Source organism: Tiliqua scincoides, chromosome 3 (assembly GCF_035046505.1).
Source record: "Tiliqua scincoides isolate rTilSci1 chromosome 3, rTilSci1.hap2, whole genome shotgun sequence".
Lineage (NCBI taxonomy): Eukaryota > Metazoa > Chordata > Lepidosauria > Squamata > Scincidae > Tiliqua > Tiliqua scincoides.
The window spans coordinates 29,216,168-29,242,337 of NC_089823.1; the positions used below are offsets into that span (position 1 = coordinate 29,216,168).

The 26,170-nt window shown below is 43.8% G+C and overlaps 1 protein-coding gene across 9 annotated transcripts in view; it reads right to left on the reverse strand.

Moving 5' to 3' along the window:
* The window catches only part of DCLK1 (doublecortin like kinase 1), a 283,656-nt gene that overhangs the window by 101,482 nt on the left and 156,004 nt on the right, over positions 1-26,170 (reverse strand). For 6 of the 9 annotated variants that reach the window (XM_066620144.1, XM_066620147.1, XM_066620149.1 and 3 more), the window contains exon 4: positions 3,182-3,298. In XM_066620144.1, coding sequence (XP_066476241.1) covers positions 3,182-3,298 — 117 coding nt within the window. Of the gene's footprint in view, positions 1-3,173; positions 3,299-26,170 lie in introns of all 9 variants that reach the window. The other 3 variants (XM_066620151.1, XM_066620148.1, XM_066620145.1) reach the window with 2 other exon arrangements.

The following is a 26,170-nucleotide window of genomic DNA, read 5'->3' on the forward strand; positions in this document are numbered from 1 at the left end:
ATGGCAGACAGGAGGGAGGCAATAGCACCTTCAGGGTGAAGGGCACCCTAAATCTGCAGCCCCACTTCCTCTACCACCCACTGCTGATGCAAGCTGCATCAGGTTGCTTCATGGCTAATTCAGCCATGGATCAGGGCCAATAATTAGAAATTTTAAAAGGCAACCATATCAAGGAAATTATTTTCTGTAGATTTTTAGAACAGTAAATCCGTGTAGCAGGACTTTATGGAACAACCAAATCAACTGAAATACCAGAGGTAAATCAACTGAGCAAGCTAATAATATCTTTACAGCGCTATTTAAAAGTCTAAGCTATATATTTCATCACACTTAAATTTAATCATCATTTCGCTTTCAGAATATTGCAACTGCTATTGAGACTTTAGAAAATGCATACTGCAATCAGTTGAATGTATTCCATGTCAAATTAGCATCTACTGAGCAAATTAAAAAGAGTATATATACAGGTAGGCTGTCCTGATCCATGGATTCGGGACCCAAAGATTTGACTTAATGCAGATCCTGACCCGCGCCTGGAGGGGCTCACCTTACCTCCACAATGTGACTGGAAGTGCCTTCCAGTTGTGTTCTGAGGCAGGGGCAGGCCATGTGCGACCTCCTTGCACCTCAGAAGGCCCTACTTTCTCCCCCGCCTGCCAATGCCTTAAAAACGTCGCTTCTGGTTTTCGAATGAAAAATGGAAGTAGCAGTTTTCACTATTTTCCATCATTCTGAGGTCTGCAGTGGTCCAGCTCCCCTTACCTTCAGGCGGTGGGGGATGTCCCTGGTTATCTACAGTTTCACTTAACCACGGGGGGTTCTGGAACAGAAACCCTGCGAATACCATGGCATGTCTGTACTCTTCCCCATAATACTGTCCTCTGGCAACATTTAACATTTCATAACATTTGCTAAATAAAAACCTTAAAAAGTGGGATGGGGAGAGGCAATTGACATAGTTATAGGCCAAGAGAAGCAGCGAAGACAAAGGAATTCTATACCTCCATTTCTTTCATGGAAGCAAAAGCACCAAATATCAAAAGGGGGGATTAAAATGGCAATCCTAGCAACAAGGATTGTACTGTTGAGGTAGCCAATCAATCTCCTGCAGTTTTTTAGCATGCCAAATGTCAAGCAACAAGGTGTTTCTCAGCAGCACTTTCAAGAGGGGCAGAGCATTTTTACATGTCCTGAAGCTGCTTTATACTGTGTCAGACATTGGGGGTCATCAAGAGCAGGGGTACCCAAACCCTGGCCCTGGGGCCACTTGCGGCCCTCGAGGCCTCTCAATGCAGCCCTCAGGGAGCCCCCAGTCTCCAATGAGCCTCTGGCCCTCTGGAGATTTGTTGGAGCCTGCACTGGCCTGATGCAACTGCTCTCAGCGTGAGGGCGACTGACCTCTTGCGTGAGCTGTGGGATGAGGGCTCCCTCCACTGCTTGCTGTTTCAAGTCTGTGATGCAGCAGTGGCAGCAAAGGAAAGGAAAGCCTTGCTTTGTTCCAGACCTTTTATAGGCCTTGAGCTATTGCAAGACCTTAATTCATTCATATAAGTTCATCTTTAATATATTCATTTATGTAAACTTCTGTAAATTTATTTAAATTTAAAATGTAAATTAATTCTTTTTTCCCCCAGCCCCTAACACAGTGTCAGAGAGATGATGTGGCCCTCCTGCCAAAAACTTTGGATACCCCTGACCAAGAGTATATTGCCTACTACGCTGACTGGCACAAGCTCTCAGGATGTTCAGACAGGGTCTTTCCCAGTCCTTCATAAGAGAGGCCAAGGATTCAAGTTGGAGTCTTCTGTGCCACTGGTGTACCTGGGGGAGGCTGGCTCACTACTCGGTGTGAGGCGCTGCAGCAACCCCTCTCTCCCCTACCCATTTTTCCCCCCTTCTTAGAAGTCCTTCTGAGGCCTCCAGAAGGCCTAAAAAGATTACTTTGGGTTTTTGGCGAAAACTGGAAGTGACCTTTTAAGGCCTTCCAGAGGCCTCAGAAGGCTTACTGGGGGTTGGGGGGGGGGGAGGTACTTCCCATGTTGGCTGCTATTATAAGACAAAAGGCACAATCCTGGCTAGGTCTACTCAGAAGTAAGTCCTATTGTGTTTAATGGGGCTTACTCCCAGGAAAGTGAGGTTAGGATTGCAGCCAAACAGTCTCTGAGTCTCAGTTTCTCATCAGTTTGCAATTAGCAGATACACACAAAACAAAGTCTTCCCCTCCCTTAGCAAATTCATCACTTCTCCCTCCCTTACAAGAAAGAAAAAACAAAAACAAAAACCCTCCAGGTGTGCTGCTAACAAACTCAGGGCACAATCCTAACCAGCTCTACTCAGAAGTAAATCTTATTTTGTTCAATGGAGCTCACTCTCAGGTAAGTGTGGTTAGGATTGCAGCCTCAGAGTGCTGGCAGCTTTTTTTTGTTTCTAGAGTATATTTATAACACCTTCATCCCTATTTTGGGGGTAAATGAGGTGAGGTGGTATAATGGGGAGCCGTGGCCAATAGCCACAAGGATCAGGGGAGCCATGGGCCAGAAAAGTTTGAGAACCACTTCTCTAGTGCATCGATTTTCAACCTTTTTCATCTCACTGACAAGGCACTAAAATTATCAAGACACACCATCAGGTTTAGACAATTGACAAGGCACATCATGCTGCCAGTGGTGGGGGGGCTCACATCCCCCACTGACACTACTAAGAAATGACCTTCCCCCAAATTAATGTGGCACACCTGTGGACCACTCACGATACACCAATGCGCCACGGCACAGTGGTTGAAAATGGTTGCTCTAAGCGGCTATGAGTCTAGTGTTCTAGTGTCTGCTTCTTTTTCCAAAGAGCTTCCTCTTCTGTCAGGTTCCTGTTGGCATCCCTTTGCAAACAAAATATCTGCAAATTGAGTGAAGCAAGTGCAGTGGGGGGGGGGAATTTGAGAACTGCGGATAACTGAAACTGAATACCGCTGAAACCAAATCCACAGATATGGGGGGCTACTGCACAGGCCTACTGAAATCAATTAGACTTACTTCTGAGTAGATATGTATGGGAGTGCACAGTAAAAGCTGGGATCAGTTAACAGATAACTGCATATATACATTGTCTACTTTTCCCATACTTGCACAAACAAAAACAAGATTTGGAAAGCTTGCCTTCAATAAGTTTATATAAACTGCTTTACCTGAGCTGGTCGATGCTGGAGATTTGCTGCGTCTAGAAGGACCTGGGCTCTTGGTAGTGCTCCTACGTGGTGTCGAAGCTATTTTGGTGTAGGAAGTGGATTTCACTACTCGACATTCTAAAAGATAAAGAAATGGTGTTCATTTAGCAAGCTGTAAACAGAAAATGGATTTTCACCTTAAAAAATATTTATGGAAAAATCTACATTATTTTTTTCCCCACTGTTCAGTGCAATAATTAATCCCAGACTTCTACATAACTTCAGGACTCAAGATTTCTTAACACGGACATCATATAAATTTACAGCTGGCTTTGGAAAACATATTTTCCCCTCCCAAGTTGAATTCATCTCTCTGCATTGAGAGCATATGTCAGTACAAGCAAGTGTCTCAAAGGATATACCAGGAGTCTGTTTCTATCTATCAAAACAGTTAAGTTCACCTAAGGTGATACAGATTCTCATCACTCAGGAACAGTTTTGAGGAAAGTGTTGCTCCTACGTAATCCTCTGGTGAGCTGCCACCCACAGTAAAGCACACAAAATTTATCACAGGCTAAGGGAAACTGCTCTACTTGGTCCTAAGACACATCAGCAAAATCAATGAAAAGGCAAAATTGCCCTCCTACTTGAGACCATGGTCAAGATGTTCAGGTTAGAGTTTATATATGCACACATAGCTCTATGTATGACTGAAAAATGGTTCTTGACCTGAGAAATGAAATGTACAGGAAAGTCAATAGACTGTAGTACTAATGGAAACTGAAATTATAAAATGAAAAATCAAGTGGAACACTGAAGAAAACACAAACACATATGAGCAATTGGGAGAAAAAATTGAGGTGACTCACGAGAAGAGGAAGATTGGCAAGATTTATGGCAAACTACATGAGTTGGCTGGTGTGGGGGAAACTGCTCGTCTGAGATTTAATAAGTCCCCCAGGCTCATTTTTAACCCTGAACTGTATCTTAGAGGGCATCTCATGCTTAGCTTGTAAAAGCTGCAACTGTGACTCATCCACCCCAACTGACTTTCCTTACTCATCACTCTCAGCTTTGTACATGAACCCTCGAGGAGAAGAAGAAACCATCAAAGCTCTCAACTCTTAATTCTGAATCAGGTATTTCCTTATTGTCTGCACTTCTGAGATTCAAGGCCTCCTAAAACTGTTCTCTAACACCCATGCTCATCTTATAGCCCAATCCTATCCTCCCCCACCAGACTGGTGCAGCCAGACTAAAATGGCACAAACTTTATCCAGGGGGGGGGGGGAGATTGGGAAGTTTCGGATGGGAAGGTGTTGTTTGATTACTTCCTTTATAAGAGGTAATTTACTTCTTTAATTTACTTCTAATTTTCCTCTTTAAACTTGATACAAAGTACCTCAGTTTGGCCAGCTAGACTCAACCTAGGTAGAAAACCAGGATAGACTCTGAATAGGCTGTTGGGAGGGAGCACCACTAACTCTGAAGGTCAGACACAATTTTTCTTCCCACCTTGGATGTAAATTGTTTAGGAGAAAGTAAGCAGGTGTGGCCTTCCTGCATAGAAGGTAGCAAATTCCCTCTACTTTACTACACTAGTTTATACTGCTTTATCTTACCTATTACTATTATGCTGCCAAGTTAGAAAAGGTAGGTCACAACTCATCCATTAAGCCTTTGATATCAGTTCCAGTGGTGGTGGAGAGTCACAGTCTCACCATCTATGTTTACCTTCTCTAGCAATATTCTTTATAAAGGATATTTTTAATGCTTGTCAATATCTTTCATTAACTATGTTGCCCAAAACTGACACACTTTTCCAAGTGAGGTCTGACAAGGATAGAACAAAGTGGAATTATTACTTCTCCTGTTTGAGACTTTATGTTTCTGTTACTACAGTCCAGCATTGCATTAGCTTTCTTTGTAGCGGCATCACAGTGCTGGCTCATGTTCATCTTTTAGTCCACTAAGGGTGCAATCCTATCTTGCACTGGAACAGACAATCCAGGAGGCTTGAGCTGTATCCAGTGCAGGATAGGTGCCCAAAGTGGCTCAGCCAAAGGTAAGGGGAAACATTTCCCCTTACCTCCAGGTAAGGCCTGCTGGCACCTATGGGTCTCCTCAGACTTGTGCCACCTCCTGAGGTGGCACAAATCAGAGGAGAGCGGAGCAGCTTGAAACTGCTCCAAGCTCCCCAGGAATGGGAGTTGGGATCCGGCATAACTGCTAGATCCCAGTCCTGCCTCCTGCCCCCACCCGCCTGCCTCCGGGCCGCCCACTGCCCGTCTTCCCCCCACCTCCCTTCCGACTCCTCCCCACCCACCCCAGAGCGTTGTGTCAGCCCAAATGGGTTGATGCAAGGCTTGCCCCGCAAGCCACCACGGAGGCTGGATTCAGCCTCTGTGTGCCAGCACACCTTTGTGCGCTGGCGCTGCTTGGTCATGAGGAGGTACAAATGTACTTTATGTGCAGTGAGGACTGCATTGTAAGGTTGTAATCCTGAACAAACTTATTAGGAAGTAAATTCCAGACACATAGACATGCATAGGGTTGCATGCTTACTGTAAGATCCTTTTTAACATGCTGTTGCCAAGCCAGATCTCTCCTCTCCTGTACTTGTGCCTCGGGTTTTGTTTGTAGCTTTGTGCAAGATGTTACATTTGTTTCCACTGAACTTCACCTTGTTGGTATGTGCCCATTGTTCAAGACTGTCAACAGTTTTGAATCCTGATTCCGGCTTTCAGAGTGTTAGCTATCCCCTGTCATCTGCAAATGGCATTTGCAGTTCTGCGTCTACCTAGGTTGAGTCTAGCTGGCCAAGCATTCCCTCTACTCTCTTATGCAGGTCATTAAAAAAAAAAGGTTGACAGCACAGGTCCAACACATAGCCCTGTGGCATCCCACTCAATAACTATCTCCAAGTTGACAAGGAATTATTAGCAGTTATTGAGAATGGTTGTTGAGTCAGCTTTAAATTCCCCTAACAGTAGTATCATCTAGCCCACATGTTATCATTTTATCAACTCAGATATGATAGGAAACCTTGTCAAATACTTTGCTGTAGCATAAGAATACACTATGTCCATGGCATTCCCATGATCTACTACATGGATCTCCAAACTTTTTGGTCAGAGGGCTGCATTAAATATCTGGCATGGTGTTGAGGGCCAGAAAAAAAATTTAAATACATAAATTAGAGATGGAACTAGGATGAGTGAATAAATGAATGAATGGACTCATTCATTCAGCCTCTCTGGCCCTTAGAACACCTTCCAGATGCAACCAGAGCACAGCTCCAGTCATGTTCAACCGAGTGGGCCAGAGGCTTTCAGGGGACAAGAGGCTGACAGCGGGCTGGATAGAGGCTCACCATGGGCCACATCTGACCCACCAGGCTGGGGTTTGAAGACTCCTGATCTACTAGACTAGCTAGTAGATAAGATTAGTCTGGCATGGCTTGTTTGTGACAAACACAAGTCAGGAGTTCTCACAGACTTCAGACCATGGTCACATAGCAAGCTCCTGCAGTACTCTAGAATGTAATTAATCCAGTCCTGGAGACTTACATTCAATTAAGCTGACTACATTTCCTTACCATCTCTTTGCCTTTATCTCTTCAGCCATGATTTTCCCCTGTCCTCATAAGTACAACTGTAATTAGGTTGCACCACCATCCCCTTGTGGGTAAAGACAGATGCAAAATAAGTATTGTGCTCTGCCTTTGGTCTTCAGTTACCATTTCCCCAGCTTGTCCAAGGAACAAGCTTACAGCTTCCTTGACCTTCCTCTTGTTTCAGACATAGCAAAAAACAAAAACCCCTTTGTAGTTTCTGACACCTCTCACAGCTCATTCTGTGCATTAGCCTTCCGGACATTATTCCTGCAGGTATGGGCTCTATTTATGTCCTGTTCTTCTGTTCACTGTCCCTCGTTCCGATTCTTACACACATTCTTCCTGCTTCTCAACTTTCCAGAAAGCTTTGTGCAGCCACACCAGTTCCTTAGACATCTCCTAACGTTTCTTCTCATGCGAACCGTTTGCAATTGCACCTTCAGAATCCTGCTCTTGAAAGTATCCCAATCCTATTTTCTCTTTTTGAAGTTGCAAGCATGGGATATGATAGTTTTCCTCTGAGCATATTACAAATAGCTTTTCTGATATCTGGGGATACACACTGAATTATAAGCTTTCCTCTCCCTAGATATCAAGAATTCCAGAATAACACACAGGCCAGTCCTATCCTGTGCTAGACCAGGCAGGCCAGCTGGCCGATGCTGTATCCAGTGCAGGGCAGGAGGTGGATACCACGCAATTCAGAGTAAGGGGATTTATTCCCCCTTACCCTATGTCACGTGGCAGCCACCTCAATGGGGCTACTCAGATCTGTACCAGTGCGCACAGATCCGAGCAGCCCAGTGTAATGCAGGGCTACTTGGGGGTGGGTGGGTTAGGATCTGGCTTAAGTACCAGAGGCCAGTCCCACCCCCCCTTCTGGGCCCAGTCTTTCAACTGCTCTGCCTGCCTGCCCACTGCCCTCCCTGCCCTGAAATGCCCCCGTTCTGCCCTAACCAACCCCCTGTACTAGCCTCCCCAGGCCAGCATGAACATACCCCTGCCTGGTGGGGGTATGGTGCAAGGAGGGCGGCTTGCATCCTTGTGCTGGCCTCCCTGACTACTGTCTTTGCAAACATCCCTTATGGCATGTTTGCAACACTCTAGGGCTTGCACAAGGGACTTGTGCTGGCCCAATGAGCACTCTGGATTGTGCTCACAGTCACTTTCACCCAAAGTCCCTGCCACGTTCACTTCCTTGACCAATTCTACCCTATTGGTAAGGACTACATCCTGGATTGCCAAACTCCTTCTTCCACCTTCTGAAAGATAGAGTTGTCAGCAAAACAAGGCAAGGCAATTTATTGGACTTCTCACTATTTTGCTTCTCTCACCTTCTGCTGCGTAGCTTATCTTTAGTTAGAGAATAGTTGTAAATTTTATTATCTGCAGTTAATTACACCATTCACTTCCCTACTCTACACAGAGGTGGTTTTTTTTTTTTTAAATGCTCAGCAGTTTGTTTAGTTTTGTCCTGCTGCTTTCTTCCTAAATAAAACCTAGAGAACTTCAGATTTATTCTGTGATAGCATGCAAAAAAGGAAAGCTTTAGTGCAGTGGTTCTCAAAATTTTTAACATTGGGACCATCCTTTCACTTTACCAGCCACGTTACCATCATTGCCTCTGTGGCTATAATAGTGATTGGGCAGGGGCTTCCCCCTTCCCAAGTAGCAAGTTGTTTAACCCTTGATGCACCCTGTCAGCACTACCAAAAATTGGATCGTGACTCACTGATGGGATATGAACCCACAGTTTAGGAACTGCTGCTTTAGTGGATTCTTGATCATAGAGCATGTCTTATCAAACAATTTATCACATTTGCTGCAAAACAAAAAAACTTAATAGATTCCATGTGGGTACCTTATACTCAGGTTTGTAGGAATATACTCACAATCTTGAAGATCATGCTATCCTGAAAATGCATACTTTCACCCCAGTGTGTAGGTCTTTTGAAAAATCAGAAAGAGGTGTGCTTTTTGGGAGAAGGCAATGAAGAGACTATCAAAAGAGTGATAAGACTCTTTGACATTAATTTCCTATTACTTCCTACTACTATGCTACTACAGTATTGCCTTAGTTTTCGAGTTTGGTGTTAGAATCCTTAATCTGTAGAAATTTGGATGTAGACTTGCACTCCGATATTTAAAGGTTATCCCAGCATATGACTCATGAGGTGTAGCAGGTAACTGATTTGCTACATTTGTACATATTTTGGTTTTTTTACCATTTCCTGCTGATGCACATCAGAGAAGGGAGCATGCAAGTCTGAAGTACACTGCTACTCTTTCCTATCATTCATATGTGGCATGCCTCTTCATACCTTCAAGATGCAGTCACGGTGTACCAGTGATATACTGTCAAGAGGGTGTTGTAAGCCAAGGAACATAAGATTTCCTGTTCCAGGTTAAAAGAACTATTCAGTATCACTATTTTAGGGTGCAGTCCTAAACAACTTTCCAGCACTGACATAGCTGTGCCAATGTGGCATGCACTGCATCCTGCAGTGGGGAGTCAGTCAAGGGGGACTCCTCAATGTAAGGGCATGTTTGTTACCTTAACTTGGGGCTGCATTGTGGCTAGATCAGTGCTGGAAGGTTGGTTAGGACTGTGTCCTTAGTCTTATCTGGACTCAGGTTGAAGTGACTTAAAATTATCTGGTCTCCTGGTATATCCAGGCACTAGAAGACAGAGTGACACAGAAAGACATTATTCTAATCAGGAAAACCAAAAAATCCAGATCACGTATTTCTTTCTACGCAGATGTACATTTATGCAGCAAAAAACTAGCGGCCCAATTCTGTTCCCCAGTACTGTTGGCGGAGCGTGTGTTCTGCCAGCGCATGTTGTCACAAAAGTGCCATAAAGTACTCTGTGACAGCATGAAGGCTAGGATTGATTGTTGGCAATCTTCAGTCTCGAGAGACTATGGTATCGCGCTCTGAAAGGTGGTTTTGGAACATCGTCTAGTGTGGCTGAAAAGGCCAGTTCGGGAGTGACAATCCCTTCCACAATGGGAGCAAGGCTAGGAGCACCACTGGAAAGGCCAGAGCCTTCCTGCTAGCGCTGGCATTCCCAGGATTGCCTGCTGGACAAGGTTAGTCTGGTGCAGGGGTGGGTGAGGGCAGGGAAGAGTGTAATAAGGTGGGTGAGGGAGGATGGTGACAAAGTGAGAGTGGGCAGATTGGGCCTGAGAGGGGACCAGGATCGGTGGTGTCAGAGTGCACAGTATCCTATTGCATCCCAGGCCTGATATGCTCACATGGATCAACTCAGATTTGTACCAGTGATATCGCTAGTGATATTGAGTTAACCCACTGCAGCTACTGGGGCTTATCCAGGAGCAAGGGGACAAATGTCCCCCTTACCCGAGGAGACCTCCAGTAGCTGAAATTCCCCATAGGGTGCAGTGGATCCTGCACTGACACTGATGAATCGCTGCATGGAATTCAGTTAGTTTTTGTGAAGATCATGCAAATGTGTATTTTGCCACATATATTCCCATTGGGACATTATGACTGGCAGTTGGATCTCAGCAAATTTTACAGTATCTTACAAAACAGACATAGTATTTTCTCATACGTGACAATAATATGTTTCCTGTCCTTACGAGGAAATCTTTCTGAATGAAATGACTCTGGGAGCACAATCCTAAAGGAGCGCTCGGCAGGCCTGCATTGTGACCAGCGCAAGTTTGCGGCTGGCTAAGGCTCGACCTGAGGCAAAGGGAAAAAAATTCCCTTACCCTGGGGAGAGCCGCAGACCCCAATAATAATAATAATAACAATGGGTCTTTACGGCACAGTTGCAACCCTCCCAGGCCAGTACCAGGGACTTCAGGTGGTGCAGATCCGAGTACCCACCCCCCCGGGGTAAGGGGAATTTTTCCCCTTGCCTTGGGCTGAGCCTCAGCCAGCCCAAACTTGCACTGGATACAGTTCAGGCCCACTGGCCTGCCTGCTCCAGCGCAAGTTAGGATTGTGCTGTGAGAGGTGCAACTGCAGATCATCAGGATACCTCCATCAAACTGCCTTGTATTCTTCATATGTGAATTGCAGTAAACAAGAGGTAACAAGATGGAACTACGCAAGAACTTAAGAGTACCCTGGAGAGCTGAGCTGCTATTTATCACCATTCTCAGACTTTCCCATCACAAATGAAAACTTAAGGACTAATTTTAACGTAAGGACAGAGGGAGAAAGAAAACCCACAAATGGAATCGAAAGTACAAACCATTGTCCTTGCGGAGCAGAATGGGTCTTATTTTATTGGTTAGGAGGAAGGGTAGGGGGAGGAAAGGTATGCTGAGAATCTCATTTTGGAGGACAGTATTGTCTTGTTTGTTCTAAAAGTCTTTAATTCAGTAGTGTGTGTGTGTGTGTGTGTGTGTGTAACTGACGGTGCAATCCTAACCCCTTATGTCAGTGCTTTCCAGCACTAGCATATCGGTGCCAATGGGACATGTGCTGAATCCTGCAATTGGATGTCACTCACAGAGGCCTCCTCAAAGTAAGGGAATTTTTGTTCCCTTACCTCAGAGCTGCATTGCCCTTAAATCAGTGCTGGAAAGCACCGACATAAGGGGTTAGGATTGCACCCTGAGAATGTTAGGCTAAACAAGAGCAGTGTCGATATTTGTTTTAAAATGTCCCCCACTGTAATTTCAGCTCAAGGGTAATATCTGAGACAATGATATTGGAAGTGATAGGGAATGCCATCCTTTGTACAGGTTCATCATATTTGTTTTGCATGATTTCTCTTTTCTAGTTATCTTTCTCAAAATACAGGTAATTTTAAAATGGCATAATAGAAATCCAAGTATAATTCCTAAGAATTACAGTTTTAAATGAAAGACACTGATCAGAATTGCTATATAGTTGCAGAGTTTCCTTGGCCAAGCATCACTTCTTGCAGTAAAAGCACCCATTTAGTTCACAAAGAGGCACCTCATATCTAGTAATGGTGTGAACTACCCTGCCAGGTATAACATGCTCTGCTGATGGGAATGACTCACTCTAATTTTGCAGAAGGTATCCATCTTCAAATGGACAATTACTTTTTACCAATCTGTTCTCTATACTTCCGTTGCAGTATTCTTACAGAAAGCCATCTCATAAAACCAGTCTTTCCCTTCAATATCCCTGTCAATATTATAACCCCTGGGGGCTGGGGGCTAAGAATAGGCCCTCAGTTTGGCTGTACTTGTCGTAAGAGGCGACTAAACAGCCACCGGGTAGATGGGACTCGTCAGCCTAGGAAGGCAGCTCATCTAAGAGAAGGAAACTCTGACCTCAAACCTCCACTGCTTTGTGGCTACATCCAGTTCTGGAAAAGGCTTCAGGAGTCAACCTCGAGGCAAAATCAGGAGCCGGAGTCCCTTAGGCAGTTCATGGCTGAACACAGTCACGTTCTGGCAACTCCTGCGACGCCGCTGGAACCAACCATATTGGCTTCTGCCTTTCCATTGGACCATTCCAGCGACGTGGAGAGGGGGGATTTGCTGCATGGGTAACAGCCTATCCTCCATACCTTCTTTACCCAGGCTTCGCGCACTGGAGAGGACACTCCAACTTCGCCATACGGCGTCGGCACAACACGGGAAGCAGCAGTTTACCGGTTATAAGTCTTTGCTCGATTGGCGTGCCAGGGAGACAGACCAGGGACAGACTGCACTTGCTCCCGGTGTGGAAGGGATTGTCACTCCCGGATTGGCCTTTTCAGCCACACTAGACGCTGTGCCAGAACCACCTTTCAGAGCGCGATACCATAGTCTTTCGAGACTGAAGGTTGCCAATACTGATTATAACTTATGACACTTCAGCACAGGTCTGCTTATACCTCAGGCTGAAATCCTGTGTATGTTTTCTCAGAAACCAGTCCTGTTCAGTTCAGTGGAACTTGCTTCTGTGGAATAAATCTGTGAAGTATTTGAATTTGAAGTCTTCAATGTTTGCCTAACAAGAGCCAGTATGGATATAACATGTGGATATCATGTTAAATACACGTGTGTTTAGAGATGTGTCTCTAAACAGTGTGTCTCAACTCAATTGAAATGGACTATGCCAGCAAACACACCTGTGCTCCATTCCTTCTGCTATATTAAATGTACCTTTCAAAAAGCACACTTAGGGCCCAATCCTGTCCAGTTTTCCAGCAGTAATGCATCTGTGCCAACAGGGTGGGGCACTAGATCCTGAGGTGGTGGGTAGTCACAGAGGTCGCCTCAAGGTAAGCGAATGTTTGTCATAGGTGCTGGAAAGTTAGAAAGGATTGGGCCCTTAGGCTGCAATCCTAGGTAGCTGGGAGTAATCTCAATTGGATACAATGAGACTTAGAGCCCTATCCAATTTTCCAGGGCCGGTGCAGCAATACCAGTGGGGTGTGTGCAGCATCCTGCAGTGGGGGGACAGTCACATAGGCCTCCTCAAGGTATGGGAACATTTGTTCCCTTACTTCAGAGCTGCGTTGCAGCTGCACCAGAGTTGGAAAGTTGGTTAGGATTGGGCCCTTAGGGCCTGATCCTATTGGGCCCATGCTAGCCCAGCACCAGTGATCAGTGTCGCTAAGCAGGCCTGAGGCACTTACTGCTGGGCCAGAACCGGCGCTGACCTAGTGCGAGCCCATGCTGGGCCAGCACCAGGTGGAGAATGGCTGTACACTACCCAGAGTTCCAGGAAAGCGCCGGAATTGTAAGTCGGGGCATAGGGGAAAGCGTTCTGGGGCAGGGGAAGGCGGGGATGGGGTGGGAGCAGTGTGGGAGGGGGTGGAGATGGCAGCAAGTGTGCTGCCATATCCTAACCCCCCTTTCAGCCCGGGACACCCAACATGGATCTCCTCGAATGTGTGCCCACTCAATAGCGGGCGCAGATCCAAGTACACCCATCAGGGACACCTAGGTCTTACATAGGGTAAGAGAGCATAAGCACTCGTGGCATTCATGTACAATAGCATTTTTGGTCTGAAAGAGAACAAAGTTTCAACTTTGCACCTCAACATTACGATTAATGTTGAGGTGCAAAGTTGAATCTTTGATCTCTTTCAGACCAAAAATGCTATGGTACAACCAAAAATCATCATGTTTAATCTATCTAATATAGTATCTTGAAGTTTTCTATGCTGCCTTTTCTCCAGTCTACAAACCTGGTGCTCAAGGCAGTTTGCAACAAAACATACATAAAAACAATACTTAAAACCACAGTAGCCTAAAAACAGCAACTCAAACAAAACATCAGGCGAACAGTAGATTAAAAATTCAGCTGATAAAAAAGTTCAGCAGGTCCCAGTTTTCTCAGCTGTCAAAACTTCCCCCACTACCCACCACCAAAAGCTGTTTGAAATTATATCACAATTAGGGTGCAAGCCTAACCTGCACTGGAACAGGCAGGCCGACTGGCCTGCTCTGTATCCACAGATTTGGTGTAGCTCGGGGCGCAATTTGAAGTAAGGGGATTTTAGTCCTCTTCCCCCAAGCAACGCCACAGGCAGCCCTATGACACTACTTGGATCTGTGCCTGCTATTTAGTGCACGCAAATTTGAGTGGCCCAAGTAACGCCACTTGGGCCAGGGATGTAAGTCGGGATCCAGCCTGCACCGCCAGGGGATCCCCCCTTCCCCACCTCCGCTCCTCCCTCTCTCCACCCTCTCCCACCCCCTGTGTCAGCCTGCCTGGGTCAGCACAAACTCACCCTGTCCTGGCCTACCCTAGGTACTGCTGCCCATTTTCCAGTAGTGTCCTTGCATGGTACTGTGTTGCAAAAACAAGGTGCATATGAATTGGTTGGGAATGTAGAACTTGATTTGAGAGCAATGCAGATCACTTACGCTATAATCAATAATTTGAAGTCTTTGGGACTAAACAAAAGCAAAACACTGTTAAATTGTCTTTTAGGCTGGACTTTTTTTCTTCTTCTTTTTTTTTTAAGAATAATGCAGGTACAGGTCTTTATGGCTGCAGATGTGCCAGCATTGGAGCCTAGTGAACCTCATCTTAGCAATACACCCAGGAAAATAGCATGCGGGATTTGGATGCAATTCCCTGAATGGCTCCTTGAATAGCATATGAGTGAGCTGGCAGTGCCATGTCTCTTCCCCACTCATCACTCTATGAATATGCAATATTTGGCAAGGCAATCCTGCTGTTAACAGAACACTAGCTTACAGCATGAGCTGTGAAATCATTGATGGCTGCTGGTTCTCTATCAAGTCAGTAGAACTTGTTCTTTTCAATCTTATGCCTGCTTTTGAAAGTAGTAATAAGTGTCACTTACAATGACCCTAATAAGTCATTGCTAATATGGATCACATTTACATATTTTTATTCTAAGCATTGCAACTGTTGGTAATAAGAATTGCTTTTTGCATAGCGATACAAGGGTCTTCTTAAGCCGAACTTAACTTTGATAGTGTGTTTTTCTGTATCCAATGTAGAGCATACTATTTGAACCTTAAGACTGAATTCTAGGCCCTTTTCTGGATCAAGAAATGTGCATATTACAGCATCTTTCAAATTCAACAATTTTAGAGCAAGATAGTTTTGAATTTTGGGTTCTTAAAAATGTCTGCTCTTTAAAATAAACAAATCATTTTCCTTAAAGTCAAAGAAGACGACAGATTGAAAAACTAGCTGGCAAATATTTGACAATTGAGAGCAGTTGTTTTTTACATAGGTGTACATACAACTGGTGTTAGTAGTGGTCCCTCTGTTTCTGTTCTCCTCATTGGCTCTCAAACATATCTGAAAACATTGCAAGGTTGCTAAGGAACATTTTAATTAAAAGCATGCTTTAAAAAAACTAGAATGAGAAAGTGTTTTTTCTAACCAATTGTTTCTCACAATTAAAATTAAAATGCAATAATTGCCTTAGTAATTATTTTTGATTGCCCCACAGGGTCTGCAGATGCTGCAAAAATATTGTCTTATTGTTGATGCCATCTCCACAATAGCAAAGATGGCATCCTAATGCTTTTAGTAAAATTACTTTCCAACAACCAGAGACATTTTTATCCTCTGTGTGGCTTATCTTTATAGTACAGATGCTTTCAAGACCAAGGTAAAGTCTCCATCTTTCAGAAATCGGTTTTTAATAACCTTGGGGAGATTCCAAAAATTAATCCCTGCCACAGAAAAAACTTCACACACAAAAAAGCAGAAGTTGTTAGAGGATTAGATTTTAGCTGAGCAAATGCTCTGTGACAAGGTCTGATCTGGTTTACAAATAAGTATTTTCCCCCCCACTGGTAATTCAGATAACATTTTACGTGGGGGTGGGTACATCTTTCTAATGCTCCTAGACTTGTTTGCTTCCTCCAGTATGGTTTCATTCTCTTTACTTTACACTATATAGTCTTTTAAGGAAGGCCTGCACACTAATAAAGATTTGAAATGGGAGCAGTGCAGAGGAAATGGTTAGTGGGCTTTTAGCATTTTCTAAATTACTCTGCATTTAAAGCACTGGTAAAAAGTAGTAATGTAGGAAAGAAAGCATTCTGCTCCTACTGGTATTATTTTTATGGTAGCACTGATACCATAAAGTCTTGGCATCTTCTCTCTCTTTTGTCTGTGCTGTATTTTTCATCTTTATTACAGAATAATGGGGGTAATATTCTTCATTGATTACAGACATTTGAACTTATGATCTTTACAAGGTCAGTACTATGAGACAAACAGTCAGAACATTGCTGTCTTCTTGTGCAGTTTGTTTTATTTAACATCTTCCTGTTGGATCAATAGAATGCTTACATTTTTTTATTTATTTTCCATTCGGTCTGTAAAATGTTTTGTATTATATATTTCTTTCTTCTGCATTTTTATACAGAAAACTATTGCTATAATCTCCATGAACTATAATCTTTACCCCCCACTGTATGCTTCAGTCTTTAACTTGCTACAACTTTGCAAAATATTTCACCTTAACTTGAAGACTTTAAATTAGGTCTTAAAAGTCACACTTTTTCTCTTAAAAGTTCAGAGATGTGGGCTGTCTTGACAAAAGCAGAGCTAGGCAGAAACCATAGAGGAACTGCACAATTCCAAAATTTTGAAGGATAGAGGGATGTTCCAGGCACTGGTGATCTTGGCCCTTGTGCCACCTGGGGCCAGGACCGCAGAATGCTGCCCTCCCCACAAGGAGAACACTGACCCCCCTTCCCACAGGGCCTTCTGAGGGCCAGTGGAGACTGAATGAAGGCCTTCAAAGGCTTCCCCGGCCCTCAAAAAGCTGTCTAAGAGTTTTCATCCAAAAACCCTTCCTAAAAATGGGAAGTGTTTAAAGGACCGGCCCCGGAGGTCTTAGAAGTCCTTCGGATGGTGGCCCTCAAAGACCTCAGCATGGGGGCCAAGAAAGGGAGCAGAAAAGGGGGTGCTGCCCCTGGAGGTGTGGTGTCCCGGGGCATTTGCCCCCTTGACCCCCTCCTAGGTATGCCAGTGGTTCCATGGTGAGCAGGAGCGTGCTCAAGGTGTAATTGTGAAGGGAAGTCAATATGTGATGTTAAACCAAAGGGGTTTGCAAGTTTAGGTTCAGATCATATCAAAGTAAAGGGTCAACCAAATCCAGGGAAGTACTGGGGAGTCTGTTAAATCAGTTAGGAGTTGATCATTAGAACAATATGAGGGGCAAATGAGAATCTGGAAGGCAAACAGGAGTGAGGAACAGTGGTATGCCTAGGAGGGTCCACATGTGCAAGTGCTCCTGAGTGGCATGGCTGGGGGGCAGTGATGCCTTCCAGCCAAGCCACCCCGAGGGTCACCCATGCCTGCTGCCACCTCATCCAGAGACCTTCTGAGGGCCTTCTGAGGCCTCTCGAGGGCCTGTAAATGTCACTCCTGGTTTCTCGGGGAACCCAGATCATTTAAAGGCCTTCCCGAGGCCTCAGAAGGTCTCTGGATGTGACCGATGGGGAGACAGCATTTTCCTCGGGGGGGGGGGGAAGGTGGCATTTTGCAGTCCTGGCACTAAGAGGCTTGGGGCCAGGACCACCACTAGTAAGGAAGGTCTGGTGATAATAGGTCTGAGACATGTTTCTTGCAGCTCAATCCTAGGCACACTTATTTAGGAGTCACCCCCAATGAACTTAGTTGTAACTTCTGCTTTACATATTGGCCAACAGAGCTCCACAAAGAGACAGTTAATGTCAATTACTCATATTTGCATGTGAGAACCACAGAGTCTGAAACATCTATAATTAACACAATTCATCCTGGAAGACAATTCTTTTAACTAGCTATTTTAGTTACTATTGTCAGACTATGGGGAATTTGCTGTTCTGTTGCAAATCACCCAGAGATCTAACAGTATAACATGATCTACCTTCAGCCCACCCTGGACTATGCAAGATAAAGCAAACAGGGAACACAAAACATTTCCCTTCTCTCATTCTAATTCTTTGCTGAGTGGATCCACATGACCATTTTTTGTGACTATGTATGGCAGCATTTTCAGTCAGTTTGAAAGCAAGTCTTGTGAATTGGTTCACATATAGTGGAATCACCACCATCACTAGCTTGGAAAACTCAAATTAGAAATCATCTTGAAATTCCATATCTTAACATTAGCTTTGACAGATAAGACCCACTACTTGTTTTCTTCTAAATCAGGGGTGCCCAAATTCCGGCCCGGGGGCCACTTGCAGCCCTTGTGGGCTCCCAATCCGGCCCATAGGGAGCCCCCAGTCTCCAATGCGCCTCTGTCCCTCCGGAGGCTTGCTGGAGCCCGTGCTGGCCCAATGCAACTGCTCTCAGTGTGAACTGTGCGACAAGGGCTCCCTCCACTACTTTCTGTCTCACATCTGTGATGCAGCAGTGGCAGTGAAGGAAAGGCTGGCCTTGCTTTGTGCAAGGTCTTTTACAGGCCTTGAGCTACTGCATGACCTTCATTTATTCATATCAGTTCCATCTCTAATAAATTCATTTATGTAAACTTATTCAAATTTTAAATGTAAATTAATTATTTTTTTTCTGGCCCCTGATACAGTGTCAGAGAGATGATGTGGCCCTCCTACCAAAATGTTTGGACACTCCTGTTCTAAATGGTTATGGTAAAATTGTTCAAACTGAAAAAAGTGCTAAATACAAGGTACATATTTTCCAAAAGGGTTCACCAAGTTCCAAGAACTGCTCTAGAATTTTTGTGAAACTCTCTTTAAGCCCCTCCCCAATCAAGAGTTGTTCTTAGAACATATTGCAATTATGTAACTGCTTATCTGCAAAAGCAAATTTAGTTCATTTGAATGTTTTTTTTGTTCAAAATGCAGCAAAAAAAATCAAGGCCAGCCTTTGCTAGATGATTTCAGAAGATATCATTCTTTTTAAGAGTGTGTGAATTATCTTTGTCAAGCTGCTAATGAACAGCCAATGGGAAATTCCAGCCAAAAACCTCCCAAAACTAATGGGCAATCTAAATGTAAGAAATCATCATGTTCCAGTTTTGCCTGATCAATGATTTAACGTGACAGAAGATTGCTGCTTTGTTATCAGATGCTATTTCATTTATTCATTTTAATTACTTCATATCATAACTATCAAAAAATTTGCTGCAATGCAGAAGGAAATGAAGGCAAGGAACAGAGCTATAAAACAGACTGCGCTAATACATCTGTTTCCAGATGGGACTCATTGAGCTACAGCACATAATAAAAGTGGAGAAAGGCTGCTTCTGCAAACAAGTCACAAAAATCCCCATGATAAAGTCTAGCGGAAATAAACAGCAGGTCTTTAAAAAAATCCATATTGTGAATACAAGAAGCTTGATTTATCTCCATTACATGCTGCAAATTTTTCAATCCAAAATCCCCATCCTAGATGAGTGAGCAAGTACAGTGGCAGTAGACAGGAAAAAAGTAACTTTATAAATTAGTTACTTATAGATTAGTTAGTTATAGATTAGTTAGTTATAAATTTCAATCCGCCCACCCCATCATCATTCCCCATGGGAGGAACAGCTGTAGGCCAAAAGGTAAATTAATCTGTACCATATGGGTGCAATCTCACATTTTAGTGCTCACTTCTTAAAATCAATCTTAATGACCACAGGAACAAAGAAGTGCTTGGTACACAAAGGAGAACAGGTGCTTTTGGAAAGATCCTGCTTTATTTTAAAAGACATCCCTTTGCAACAGCTCAGGAGTAAGGATCACATAACTTTATTTTCTCATTAACAAAGAGCTGCGGTTTGCAGCCAGAAATTTATCCTGACTCCATTGCCCCACACTTGGCAACACCTACTTCCTAGTTTTTCTCAAAGGCAATGGTAATCATACACTATTTTAAATTGGCAGCCACTATCCTGTCCACCTCCTCTAACAAAACAACTGTGCTAATGCACTGAAATACAGGAAGCTGCCTTCTATCAAGTCATATCATTGGTCCATCTAGCTCAGTATTTACTCTGCCCACGTTTGGCACAAAGAGAAATTATGTATGAAGCTGCCCTCATCACTGCTGCCGCCCCTGCAGGGAGCATGCACCTGTGTATCCCCACCTATTCCAAAAGAGAGGGGGGTGGTGGTGGTGGTGGTGGTGGCAGCCATCACCATAGCTCACCCACACACCAAGTCCTCTGCAAGCCAAGGGAGTTGAGAAGATTACAACAGTGGCTCCTCTTTGAGCCTGCTCACAGCTCGTCTTCTTTACTCATTAAGGAGGAGGAAAACAGGAAATGGGAAGATGCTGACCTGATCAGAGATTGTTGCTGCAACTACAACCCACCCCTAGGGTTGCCCAAGTTAACTGCTTCCTCCTCCTTACTCTGCAGCACTTCCTTGTTCTGCCCCACTCTAGGTGAGGCAGCCATGGAAGTAGTCGATGGACTGAGCTACCCCACAGGCAAGGACGCTGACTGGCAACATCTTTCCAGGCTTTTGGATAGAGGTATTCCAAAGTTTTTGGAAATGCCTGGTGTCAAACCTGGGATCTCTTCACAGAAAGCATATCCTCTCCTACTGAGTAACAGCCCTTCCTTTCAACTGTAGGGGCACAGCAAGGAGCATACTCTATGCTGGTGCCAAACTCCCAGACCCAGACCATCACCTTAAGGGGAACAATTTGGTGATGGACTGAAAACACTCCCTTTAAGATAGCAGTTTGGCACACTGTGTGCTCAGTAAAGTAAGTTGCTGGGCAGCTAAAAATCTAGCAAATATCCAAGAGAGCTCGCTAGCCAAAATCTTAGTGTTTTTTGCAATTAACAAAATTGTTCTGCTTGAAGAAATAGAAAGATAGAGCAGTAATATCTTTATTTAATTCAAGTTTCATTTAAGTGAAATCATGCATAAATCAATAGATTTCTGATGTAAGAAATACTTTTTTTTTCTTGCAGAGTAGGACCTATAAATTCTTAGGGACAAATCCTCCCAACATTTGCCATGCCTGTTGGGCAACCATGAAATCTGAATATTCAGGAACTTTAACTATGGGGAAGAGGACAGGATCAACATTAAGAGTGGTTAAACTCTCCACTAAAATAAACTTGTGGAATATAAATTTATAATTCCATATTTATTCATGTTTTAATCTGCATTATGCCAATCCAGCTAGGACAATGATATATGAAACTTCCTTGCAGTGAAGTCAGGACAATTCCCTCTCTCCTATCATCCCAATATCCGCAGAAAACCTACCTATATTTGGGGCTTAGCAGAAGCATCCCTGGGGTGGGTACCACCAGAGCAGCACTTATCTGGAGAAGCTCCAGAAGTTTGGAGATGATGTAATGACGTAATCACATCCCCCCTCCCAACCTTCTGCACTATTGCATTGCTTTTAATGTGAAAATACTGCCTCGGGCCCACCTTTGTTCGACAATCTTCTGTTACCTTGCACATGCCCAATCTTGTCTGATCTCGGAAACTAAGCAGGGTCAGGCCTGGTTAGTACTTAGATGGGAGACCACTTGGGAATACCGGGTGCTGTAAGCTTATACCATAGTCTTTCGAGACTGAAGGTTGCCAACCACCAACCTTCAGCCTGCTCTGGGCCCAGTCACTTCATGTTCTTGCTGGTGAGTGGCAGAAACACATCAGCGAGAGCATGAGATGGCTGGGCCCAGACTGAGCCAAAGATTGCCAAATTGAGGCTCAAGTGGTGTGGTGTCACCCTGCTGAGGGTGACACCTGGTGCAGCCCACATTCCCTTTTGTGACTCCATCAGGGCTTAGTGACTTCTAGTTTTCTTAATTCTGCTAAAGATAATAATAATAATAATAATAATAATAATAATAATAATAATAATAATAATAATAATAATACAGGTATTTCTATACCGCCTTTCTTGGGCCTCAGATTTCTCCTTAGACTTTATTCAAGGCGGTTTACATAGGCAGGCAATTTTTAAATCCCAGTAGGGATTTTTACAATTTGAAAGAAAGTTTCTATCTTTCAAGAAACCACAACATTCAGGTGTACTGTTTTTGTATCCTTGTATGATGTCTTTCTAAAATGTTACCTTCTGTTATTAAATTGTTATTTAAACTATTTAAAATACAGTAAATAGACAGACAATTCATATTCCCACTTGGGCCAGTAAATAGGTGCAAAATAATGCTGTGTGCATGATTCTCAGGATACACAGTGGCACACACTGACAGCATCAACCACAACGTTAACACAGTCAGATTTGATAGAATTTTGGGGTTTATGCTGCAAAACAAATCCAGAACCTCTCTTTCAACCTCCGTTCCCATCATTCAGTGCTGACAGTGCCAACCATCTGTTTGGCTGCAAGAGACATAGATACTAATGCAATGCAAATCTCTGGATTGGGGGCCATAGGATCAAACTGTACAATACATTGTTATGTTTAGCTCCCTTAATTAGTTTGAAGGGCAAGTGATTAGGAGCTTAACAAAATGTTTTTTAATGGTTCCAGCTTTAGAATGCAACATTCAGCAGAGTTGGGGGGGGCAGGGAGAGCAAGTAGACCTTAGAGAGGCAATATGAATTTAGGCAGAGCCAGTGGGAAACCAAGAGATGTGAGTTTAGTTGTTCTGGAATCAGGGTGTGTATGTAGCAAGTGTTCACCCTGTGGAGCTGAAAATCTGTTGCAGGATCAGTAGTTGTACTGCCTGGAGTCTATTTGCTTCTACACAGTAGGCCATGCATGTAAAGATAACCCAGTTCTCTAGTACTCTCTCACCTCCCAAGGAAACAAAACGCTGCAGCATTACTCCTGTCAGGGCCTTTGAGAGGAATTTTATCAGGGGGTACAAAGTTTCTTTTGGGCCCCTTTGTAAAGGGGGAGGGGTGAAAGAGTGGGGTAAAGAGGTGACGGGCGAGCAAAATGGGGACAGGGAAGGGCAAAACAGGGTGGGGGTGTGTGCAGACAACTGGAAAAGTCTTTGGAGCCCAGGTATACCCACCCATGTGGCATTGGCAGCTAGATAAAGTAATGTAAAAAACCAAACACACTTCTAAGTCTCTCTAGAATATTTTAAATATAGAAAACATGCAGAAAATTAGCATCATCATATTTAGGCTCACACTAGAATGGAAAGTATCCTGTGTGTACCAACACTTGTTTCTGCATTCTTTCATGATAAGCCAAAGAGCTACTGCAGCAGGCCAGTTTCCTCCCAAAGTTGACACTGTTTTAAGCAGTATCATGTATGCATTCATGTATCGTGTATGTATAATGTATCATGTATGCATTCCATGCGGCCACAAGTCTGAGTAGATAGGAAAATGTATTTCCCAGGAAATTTCTGGGCCCCCTCCTTTGGCTCCTTGGACCCCCTTTTTGAACCTGAGCCTGGGTACAAATTACCCCCTTTACCCCCCTCTCCTAGGCCCTGCTGACAATCTCATTGTTCAGGGAAGTGAGAGGCACTTTAAACAAATAATTGCACCAGCATTTTTCCTATATCTAGATATCGTCTAATAGCTTTAGCTTTTTATTTTATGTTTCTCTGCAAACCATTTCAATGGCTTGATATGAGGACACATCAGGGAGGCCGATAAATCACATAAAGAAAATGGTGCTTCAGCTGCCCTTTCTAGCTGATAGATTCCAAGCAACTGAATGTGAAAGTCAACACAAACTGTAGCTGTAACACGTCCTTATAATCTCCTAGCTGATTTGTGGTTTTGACTACATGTAGTCACATCTCATGTTCTATATATATATTTATGTGTGCAATGAAATAAATCTTACTTACCACCCCAACTTTAAGTTAGCAAGAGACTAAAGCATATTTTAAGCATCTCTTTTGTCCTTGTGCTGCCTTCCAATTGGCCTCTAGCTAAAGCGTCCACAGGTTTGTACCCCCAAAGACTGGTTGTTGAGTCTGAGATGTTAATTAGAATCCTAGTACATTTGAAATACTTAGCTGTTAACGCACAGATCCTTAAGGAATTGTTCGTTTGTTGTTGTTAATTAATGTGCTGGTATATTCACATGCAATTTAAAGGAAATGAGGTCTGTTTTACATACAAACTCACTTTGAAGACATAGCCTACATCAGGCACCACTTTTCCCTCCTTCCCAAGAGTCACAAGATGTAAAAAATAATTTACACTCATCACTTTAGGGGCTACTGTATCCAAATGTTTTTTGCAGCATTCATTAGGCACTTGGCAACTGAAACCGTACTACCATTGCAGTTTAATGATACACTTGCTTGTGATGGGTGCAGGATATTTCACAAACCTAAACTTCAAGGTTGACAAAGCCCATGGTTGGCAGGTTTATTGAGGCAGCCTGTCTACTAAGCAGTTGGAAAGATACAGTTTCTTTGCCCACACTAACCCTTCTTCAGATGATATAACAACTGTGGAAATTCTGCACAGTTACAGGGGAACATTAGTGCACTGGCAAGCCTAGAACTCAGTGCAGCCCCACTCCCTTACTCTCCTTGATGATAGCATTTGCCTGAAGATGCAAACACTGTACCCAGGGAGAGATCCTCCTTGCAACCTTGGAATTACTTTGGCATAATGTCTTCATCCCCATTTCCTACTGCAATAAAAGCAATTGCCTATTTTTATCAGCTTCCCCCTGCTTCTATTTACCTTGCCTTCCTATGTGGTCTCCCTTGAGTCAGTATCTCCATCAGCCCCTTAGGGCTGAGACTTGTCCTCCTATTCCTTATAAAGCACCATGTACATGGCTGATGTAATAATCATAAAGTTTTGCAAAGAAAAGGACCAGAACAAGAACTGAAAAACAGTGAATATTGGTTTCGCCTGCTCCAAGAGCTCTCAGTCACAAACGCTCTAGATAACACACCACAGGGTCCTGGCTAGAGCTTGACAGCAAGTCTTTGCATTTTCCATCACCGAGTAGGCAAAGAAGGAAACCATGCTAAAGGAATATATGCCAAAGCTAAATTGTTACAGCTAACACATTCAGCAAACACATTCAGGGAGATAAATGGGAGAGAAAAAAGCCATATCATGGAACCTACATTCAGGAGAGGGGGAAGTGGCATCACTAGGGTTTGCATCACCCCGTGTGGAAGGCCAGTGCATCACCCCCAAGATTGACCTCCTCCCATGCAGTGGGTAGGGCAACGCCTTGGGCAGTGGGCATGGCGATGCACATTGCCCCATCCCTGTTGGTTTTATATCTTTTGATTGAATAGAGATAATTCAATGTGGTTGTTTCATTGCATTCTGCATGAAATTACGCATTGAATGATATATAACATTATGGTATTGTTCAAAAATACCAAGATTTTAACTATTTTGACCACTAGAGGTATCATCCTACCTGTGCACATCACCTGGTGCAGCCTGCACCCCCTGTACACCCTAGCAACACCACTAAGAGGGGGGATGCAACAGCACTAGAAGACGCCGCATTTTGGAGAGCCCTGGGGCAAATCCCCATGCTGGATCTACTATCCCTATGGCATGCACATACAAACAATTCCGCCCCTCCAAGTCTGAAATGGAGCAGGCGACACTCATCTCTCAGTGCTGTCAGTTTGCTGAAGGAGAAGCATCCAACTGCTCCCTTTTTACATTTTCTGGCCAACTGGGTAACGAAAAGGGAAGCCGTGGGATACTTTTAGTGCTCCAATAGGGATGAAGAGTCAGCAGCCAGAGTATAAGCGGTGAGACCTAATACCCATGAAGTATCTATGTGCTTTTGCGATCTTTCCCCTGAGTCTTTAACGATGATGAGCCCGGGAGACGCAAAAGAAATTTTGTGTCAGAGGTTGGTGGATCTTGAAATGAGATCTGCGAGAGCCAGACTTTCTACATATGTTTTTCTTGGGGATCAAGCTCTTATGCTTTCTCCTGCCAGATATTTTTATAACATCGTTATTCCAAAATTCAGGATTGCTTTTACTAAAGCCAGGTGCAATGCACTTCTATCAGCAGTTCTTTTGGGACGTTATGCAAGGCGTCCTTATTCAGAGAGACTGTGCCCCTGCCATAATAATGTGGTGGAGACAACTGCCC